This window comes from Protobothrops mucrosquamatus, unplaced genomic scaffold (assembly GCF_001527695.2).
Source record: "Protobothrops mucrosquamatus isolate PMUCROS unplaced genomic scaffold, P.Mucros_1.0 scaffold7133, whole genome shotgun sequence".
NCBI classification, from domain to species: Eukaryota; Metazoa; Chordata; class Lepidosauria; order Squamata; family Viperidae; genus Protobothrops; species Protobothrops mucrosquamatus.
Window position 1 is genome coordinate 1 of NW_015392941.1, and position 8,832 is coordinate 8,832.

Consider the following 8,832-nt stretch of genomic DNA (forward strand, 5'->3'; position numbering starts at 1 on the left):
CAAAAAAAATAAAGGGAAACACGGTATCTCTAGGAAGCTCACAAATATGACACAAACAGTAGCTCCCCTTTTCCCAATTCTTCTTTTGGATTGATAAAACTGTGACCTCTGATACAAGATGTAATGTTGCATGCTTAGTACTCATTCATAAACCATATTTTGTCCCACTTATGGTGTAAAATACTTTTTAATGTATTCAGAATAAAACAGAATCAAAATAGCCAGAATTAAAAGAAAAGAATCTATCTTTGACCTGTGCTACACCATACATTTAAAAAAAAAAGAAAAACACACTACTGGTAACCATAGATTTCTGGAATCATGTAAACCACATCTATCCAAATCCATTATAAATAAATAAAAAGTTTCAGAAACTCAAAAATATATTTTTTTACTAATTATTCCCAACGTGGAATTTCTTTCTTTTCTTTTTGCAGCAGGCTCATACTTCATATTACCCTAATCCAGGGGTAGGCAACTTTGGCTCTTTTATGATTCGTGGACTTCAACTCCCAGAATTCCTGAGCCAACATGGCTCAGCTTGGAAACCTCTCCCTTTCCCCTCAGCATGGCTGGCTCAGGAATTCTGGGAGTTGAAGTCCACGAGTCATAAAAGAGCCAAGGTTGCCTACCCCTGCCCTAATTAAATGACACCAAGGAACCTTCACCTAATCACTACTTATAACTAATGGGTACTGAGGAAATATAGAATCTGATCTGAGTAGCTCTTGGGAGTAATGATAATTAATAGCGGAGAAGCTACTAAATCAGTTTTGAAAGTCAGAACAGATAGAGTAACAGCAGATCCATATGCTCAGTTCAAATTTAGGCAGTAATCTGAAAAATAGGAGATGAGTATCTGATTTTTAAGAGTGAAGTACAAACCTGCAAGGAACATGTAGATCTATCTGCTTTTTTGATTGCTTACTTTCATAAAATATGTATAAATCTGCAGTGTGATTCTCCTTTTATGATAACACTAATTCTCTAGACCAGGGATAGGCAACCTTGGTTCTTTTATGACTCGTGGACTTCAACTCCCAGAATTCCTAAGCCTGCATGGCTCAGCTTGGAAACCTCTCCCTTTCCCCTCAGCATGGCTGGCTCAGGAATTCTGGGAGTTGAAGTCCACGAGTCATAAAAGAGCCAAGGTTGCCTACCCCTGGGCTAGACTTTGACATCTACTTTGTTCTTTGCCTCTAAGGCCAGAAATATTTAAAGCAAACATATTGCCCCGTATAACTTTATAACAAGAACTATATCACTTTTTTACAGGTATGGTTTAAGAACCGCAGAGCCAAATGGAGGAAGCGGGAAAGAAATCAACAGGCAGAACTTTGTAAGAATAGTTTTGGAGCTCAGTTCAATGGACTGATGCAACCTTACGATGAGATGTATAGTAGTTATTCCTATAATAACTGGGCTACTAAAGGACTTACTGCCAGCACTCTGTCAACAAAGAGTTTCCCATTCTTCAACTCCATGAATGTCAATGCCATTTCTTCCCAGCCCATGTTTTCAACATCCAGTTCTATAGGATCTATGTCTGTACCCTCCTCAATGGTTTCTTCAACTGTGAATGGTGTGCCAGGCCCAAGCCTTAACAATCTTAATAACCCTGGTCTTAACTCTGCAGTTCCATCCACTACCTGTCCCTACGCATCCACAGCCAATCCTTACATGTATAGGGATACTTGTAACTCTAGCCTGGCTAGCTTGCGATTGAAGGCAAAACAGCATGCCAACTTCACCTACCCAGGAGTGCAGACGGCAGCATCCAGCCTGAGCCCGTGTCAGTATGCTGTGGATAGGCCAGTATGAGAACCTCCACTGCTAATTATGAACTATTAGCTGAACAAAGTTCCCCCTGCAGATGAATTCCAGAAAGATGTATTTATAATACTGTTACAAATCTTTTTACTATCGTTTTTGTAAAGTATATATTTTTCCTCACTGAAAGTTCATTTGAGACAGAGGAACTTTTTTTTTGCCAACAAAATTATTGCAATTTTGTGCTTTATACAACTGACTCTTGCTTACATAAGGAAGTCTAGATTCTGTACTTGAAGCACCAGGTTTGGATTTACTGTATGTATATTGCATAAATGCTTGTCATGAAATGCCCTGGGTAAAACGTTCGGTTTCCTTTAAAAAAAAAATAGCATATCGTAACAAAAAAGTGCCAAAAGTAATTTGATAGCATGGGAAGGAAATGTATGTGCAGACATACCATGAGTTATGTGGAAGATCTAGGACAGTGGTGGCGAACCTATGGCACGGGTGCCAGAGGCGGCATTCAGAGTCCTCTCTGTGGGTACGCACGCCATCGCCCCAGTCCTAGGCCTTCAGCTGGGTTTTATAAAACCTTTTTGCTTTAGGCCTCCGCCGCCGTGTGCAAAAAAAAAAAAGGTTCAATCAGTCAATTTCAACTTCTCACGGGGAAAAAAAAGATCTTGCAAAGTTGAAATTGATTGATTGAACTTTTTAGTCCCACCCAGTCTGCCTTTACCACTGCAGCCATGCCCACCCAATTGGCCACACCCGGCCAATGGGCCACACCCACCTGGCACTCGACGATGCATAAGTGAGTTCTGGGTTGCAGTTTGGGGACTCAGTCTCTAAAAGGTTCGCCATCACTGATCTAGGACATAGAAATATATAGATGTACTCCTAAGTATCTCTGGCTACCATGACTGAAATAGAAGCTGTCAATTTGTTATCAAAAGAGCAATGGTATTTGGAGAAAATTGACAACAAGTCACCAAATTTGGAACAAAACCACTAGATGATATAATAATTTTGCAGGACACTTACTTAAATGTATAAAACCAGTAGGTTTGTGGATTATATTTCATTTCCCTGTGCAATTTCATTTTCTACTGAGCAGGAGCTGTGGTGGTGCAGTGGTTAGAATGCAGTATTGCAAGCTGACTCTGCCGACTGCCAGGAGTTCGATCCTGACCGGCTCAAGGTGGATTCAGCCTTCCATTCTCCTGAGGTCAGTAAAATGAGGATCCAGATTAGTTGGGGGCAATACACTAACTCTACTTAGAGAATGCTGTAAAGCACTATGAAGCGGTATATGAGTTTAAGTGCTATTGCTATTATAAACACACACAGGGTCTGGCTCATTTCATTTTCCAATGACTTAAATTCCCAAAAATAAACAAGAAAAATGCCCTGAGCATCTCATCCACATGTGATTATTGCATAAGCAACAAGCACTATTTGTATGCAACAATTCCTAACTTTTAGAAAAATTAAGCTGCAACTGAATAGAAGTAATCCAGTGAATTGGACAAATGGATTCTCTCATCCTCAACCACACCCAGGCAACAACTTCCAATTATTAGTTTCCAGGATGATCCAGACAACCATTTTTTCATTGTTTTCAATTTCATTGGGCTTACAAAAGTGGTACATGTGCCTCTGAATCATACTTCTACTGTCACAAGCCAGCAGGTATAGGAGCTTTAACAACATCACTTTATCTCATTCCCATATTTATTCACCAGAATTCCTGAACTTTTCAGAGGCCAGAAATATACAAATCAAAATCCATAGATGTTAACCATTCTACTGTAGCAAGAATGTATAGTGGGAAGAGTTGAAGGAAGTCATGCTCATCTACTGTAGCTTCCTGTTACTTGACCTTATTGTAACTTATCTCAAGAGTAGCAAAATGAGAAGTGGGTAGATACTATGGAACTAATTCCTCATGTTGGGGGGGGGGTGCTACTCCAACATCCCCTTAAACTACTCAAGATGGGTGATTCCTAAAAGTGTTAATTTATACTCATAAATTATATTTTTTCTTTAAAAGTTATGTTTTGATGTTAATTGAGTGCTAGTCGCAGGGCCGATTACATTTTAAAATTTGCCTGAATAGTTTTCTTGAAAAAGTATAATGCTTTAAAAATAGTTTGTTTCTTTTTACCTGTTGGATTGTGTATGATTATGTTTGAGTGTATATTTGTGTGTGTGCATGTGTCTGTGTATAAACAAACGCACAATGGGGAGAGGTTATTTGACATATTTTAAAATAAAGGTAAATTTAAATTGCAGCCTGATTTGGATTTCTTCACCCTTGTAAATTAAAAGGTGTTATCGTTCTTCAGAGATGGAAATCAATAAACAGGAAAAACTATAATTAATGCTCATTTTAAAACTTTGTGCTGGACTACTTGCAGCCAGAGGCTGCTGGAGGGGTATGTGTGTGTGTGTGTCTTCACTTTGCTCTGGGACTTGCCAGAAACATGGGAGGGGTTGGGAAACATTTGGAGCAATAAAGGGGCGGTTTGAACTGTCAACTGACTGTGTTGCCTCTGCCGTGCCCCAGGTCATCACAACCACCTTCCCCAAAAAGGGAAGTTTGGAGACAGATTGAAAATTATCCAACAGGGTGGAATCCAGCAATGGCTTCTTGAGAAGAGGGCAGGCCACAGCCTCCTTAAAGAGCTGGAGGACTATCCCCTCCTGTAGGGAAGCATTAATCACCGCCAGAGTCCACTTGCCTATCACTTCCCGGGAAGCTTTCATAAGCCAGGAAGGACATGGGTCTAAAACACAGATGCTTGTGCGCGTACTCCCTAGGATCCTGTCCACTTCCACAGGAGCAACAGGTTCAAACTTTTCCCAGATAACAGTGCAAGAACCTGCCTCAGGGGCCTCCGCCGGTCCAGCAACCACACTGGCATCTAACTGGGAATGAAGTTGAACTATTTTGTCTTCCAGAAAATCCACAAATTTCTCAGCGCACCCCTTCAGGTGGACCTCAGTCTCCTTCTTCCCTAGGAGACAGCTCACCTTAAAGAGGGTCATTGGTTGATTATCTGCAGACGCAAATAGTGTGGAAAAGCATTTACACTTCACCGCTTGAATCACCACAAGATAGGCCTTAATAGTAGCTCTTACCCATGTTCGATCGAGTTCATCCCTTGACTTCCGCCAGCAGGGAAAAAATTTCCTGGCAGATGCCTTGTCGAGAATGCCGCAATACACCAGCGTAAAGTCAGGGGTAGTTAAACCTTTGTTTTCGCCACAATTAGCAGCTGGTCACTACCAAGGCGCAGACTAAGGGCACCCCAATGTTGGACAATGCAGCAGTGGCAGAATTTAAAAAAGCACTGGAGAAGGACGAGTGGTTTTCGGGGCCATGGAAACCTTTGTTCGGTGAAAGATGGGTTGGCGGAAAACGGTATGTCCCAGCTGCCCTGAAGCTGAAAATTATGCAGTCCTGTCACGATTCAAAGTTGGCGGGGCATTTCGGGTTCGTCAACCCCCTTCAATTGCTAATGTGCGGCTGTTAAAAGGAGGCAAGTAAAAATGCCTGGGCTCCTGCAGCCAGTTGCGAGCCCTTCAGTGCTCTGGAGAGCGATCTCTATAGATTTTATTGTGGAACTGCCGGAAATAGTGTCATTTGGGTCGTTAACGACTTATTTTCAAAACAGGCCCATTTCATCCCATGTCAAAAGATCCTGACTGCAAAAATGTTGGCCAAATTGTTTGTGCAGCATATTTATCAGCTACATGGAGCCCCACAACACATAATTTCAGACCGGGGTGTTCAATTTACTTCTAAGTTCTGGAGAGCCTTTTTGGATCTTTTAGGTTCTGATCAGGGACTGTCATCATCTTCAAACAAATGGGGAGACAGAACGAACGAACTCCGTTCTCAAACAGTATCTACATTGTTTTATTAATTATCAACAGGATAATTGGACTGACCTGCTACCGTTTGCTGAAGTAGCCTATAACAACGCAGTGCATTCCAGCACTGGCTTTACCCCCTTTCTAAGTAGCTAATGGACAAACTTTCAACCCTATGCCAGAATTGCCCGCTAACAAGCCTGCCATTCCTTCTCTTAAAGACTGGATACATCAGTTACAAAACATTTGGCCTATTCTCAGGAAGGCTCTGGATAAAACCAAGGCAGCCTATAAAGCTCAGGCAGATAAAAAATGGATGGAACCAAAGCCTTTTCCTATAGGGGACAAAGTTTACCTTTCCATCAAATTTCTGCAATCATTACAGCCCTCTAAAAAATTAGGGCCGAAGACATAGGTCTCTTTCCTATTAAGCGCAAAATCAATCCAGTCATAGTTGAGCTAGACCTCCCTGAAAGTCTAAGACAAATCCACCCAGTTTTCCATTGCAGTTGAAGACTGAAATTACATTCACATTTAGGCCTGCAGCCATTCCTCCTCCACCACCCATTATGGCGGAGGGTGAACATTTTGAAATTAAGGACATTTTAGAGCCTCGCAAACACTACGGCTCTATTCAGTATCTCGTGGCTTGGGAAGGACCTTCCTGCCTCACAGAACGAGTGGGTTTATAAGAAACATGTTAAAGCCCCTAGACTACTTAAGCATTTTCATGCTCGTTATCCTGATAAGCCTGACTGATGTGTATTTATTCCTCTTTTCCCCTTCCCTCTTTCTGTTTTTCATATGGATTTGTCATTCTACTGAGGGGGAGGTGTATGTCAGATCCCTCTAATTTGACTTGCTTGCATTTTATTATTTTATTACTACCTTAGTTGTTTATGTAATCATTTTCAGGGTCTACCATACTGGTGGGAGGGGGGCTACTTGCCTGCTTGCTGGGGATGTATTTGCTCTGATTACTCCTTGAGTCGCCCTCCCTCCATGAGAAAGGAATGTGGCCTAAAGACATCTGCCTTATCTCCAGACAGTGGAGCCTGGGACCGTTGGGAACCGAAACTGAGAGAGACCTTGAGATGGACACTAAATTGCAGGGTCTCAAAACATCATAGCACCTATGGATTGGCTGGAATTCAAACAAACTGTTGGATACTGGGGGGAAGAGCCATGAATGGGCATTTTGATCTAACCTTCCGCACGCAAAATCTTCAGACCTTGCTTTGTTCTAGTGCTACCATTAACTCTCAATAAAAGTTCCTTTTGAAACAATGCCTATTTCAAGAGTTCAGCGTTCTTGGGAGACCTAGTGGAGGCAGGAGACATTTGATCCCTGCCATATATATGAGCATCAGAGGAAGAATAAGAATTAAAAAATAAGGTATGTTTATTTATCACGTTACCAGGTGTGCTGTAACATAAAATGATGCAAAGTTAGAAACTTTTGAGTTTTAATTGGAATCCCCTTCCAAAGTTTAATCACTTTCAAATTTGATGGAGTTTATCTGTGTAGAGATAGTGCCACCACAATAACTTCCCCTTTTCTTCTTTGTCTTCTCATGTCGGAAGGATTTACCTTTTGTAAATCTCAGAACATCATTTGCTTTTTCACCCCAGTCACCCATAGCTCCTTTCTGGGAAAGATGAGAAAATTGATGATCATTAGTCACAAAACATTGAGCATAAATGGTTTTTATCACTTTGCATTTGTAAGCTGTCCAGAGTCTATAAGTATACTTCACAAAAACAAATGGCAAATACTGCAATTTTGTTATAGGTTGTCCAGGTAATATCTATTTTGTAGAGATTATTACATGAAGAATGCTTATCCCTACCTTGGCATCGAAGGAATTGTTTGCTACTCGCATATCTATTTCTATTTCTTCTGTTCTTATTCTGCGAAAAGGACTGGATTGCTGCAGAAGAAAAAAAGATACAGATAGTCCTCATGATGTCACCATTCAAGTTGCTAAACAAAAGGCATTTATGACCAGTCCTCAAAGTTCTTGCCACTTTAACATCCCTGCTGGCTTCCTCCAAGCAAAGGCAAACTCAATAGGAAGCCAGCAAAGAAAGTTCAAAGCCATTGGGCTAAGTGCCGGCCCAACTTTTCTTCACACACATGCATTGTGGCTCTCCTTGCCCACTTCACTTGCACGCAACCCAGACTCTTTTTCCCCGGCCTCCTTGCAATTACATACATGCATGCACACAACATCTACATGAAAGCTGGGACATGACCGCTGAAGTAAAGACAAGGATAGAGAAAGCTCGAACAGCATTCTTCAGAATGAAAAAGATCTTCTGCAGTCACGACATAAGCCTGAGACTGAAAATCAGGCTTGTCAGATGCTATATTTTTTCTATCCTGCTCTATGGAGTAGAGAATTGGTCCCTGACAGAAGGCCATCTGAAGAGACTGGAAGCCTTTGAAATGTGGATTTATAGGCGGCTGCTACGTATAAGCTGGGTTGACAAGATCAGAAATGAGGTGATAAGCCGCCTGGGAAAGCCCAGGGAAATCATCAAAACAATTAAAAAATGAAAATTAGAATATTTCGGACATGTGATGCGACACCCACAAAAATACGGCATAGTCCATTTAATCCTCCAGGGAAAGACTGAAGACAAACGAGGTCCAGGCAGAAGAAGAACATCGTGGCTTCAAAATCTAAGGGATTGGTTTGGACAAAACTCAGCAGCACTTTTTCGTGCGGCTGCTGATAAAAACAGGGTCACCAACATGATCGCCAACGATATGGCACAAGAAGAAGATGCACACAACCCACATCCTATTTCCATGGCGCACACATGCACATATCCCATGTGCCCGCTTTACTTGGCTTCCCTGCAATCTCTCCCACACATACTCATGTACCCTGCATCCTCTTTCCACAGTCTCCCTGCAATTGCACTCATTCCACACCTTCTTTCCTGGGCCTCTCAGCACTTGGATACAAGAATGCGTGCAACCAGCGGCGGATTTCCGCACAGGCGCAGGAGGCGCGCGCCTGGGGCCTCCACATTTCAGGGGCCTCCACGGCGGTGATCAGATCAGGCGCCCGCCTGGCAGAAGCCGCGAGGGTAAGCAGGGAGAGGTCGAGGGAGCCCTGCACACTCAATGCTAGAGTTCAGCCCAGTTGCCTCGCACATTTTACAGGCATCTCC

At 42.2% G+C, this 8,832-nt stretch overlaps 2 protein-coding genes across 2 annotated transcripts in view; one reads left to right on the forward strand and one right to left on the reverse strand.

Annotated features, from left to right (window-relative positions):
- Nucleotides 1-1,275: 1,275 nt before the first annotated feature.
- On the forward strand, nucleotides 1,276-1,835 carry LOC107300453 (pituitary homeobox 3-like; the record flags this gene model as incomplete). Its single annotated transcript, XM_015829777.1, has 1 exon — nucleotides 1,276-1,835. A coding segment is annotated over one exon (546 nt), but the record flags the coding sequence as incomplete, so codon positions are not given.
- A 5,201-nt stretch (nucleotides 1,836-7,036) lies between these two features.
- Nucleotides 7,037-8,832, reverse strand: part of LOC107300452 (nucleolar and coiled-body phosphoprotein 1-like) — a gene marked incomplete at its 5' end in the record, with an annotated part of 8,927 nt that continues 7,131 nt past the window's right edge. The window contains 2 exon segments of the mRNA XM_015829776.2: nucleotides 7,037-7,298; nucleotides 7,500-7,580. Coding sequence (XP_015685262.2) covers nucleotides 7,140-7,298; nucleotides 7,500-7,580 — 240 coding nt within the window.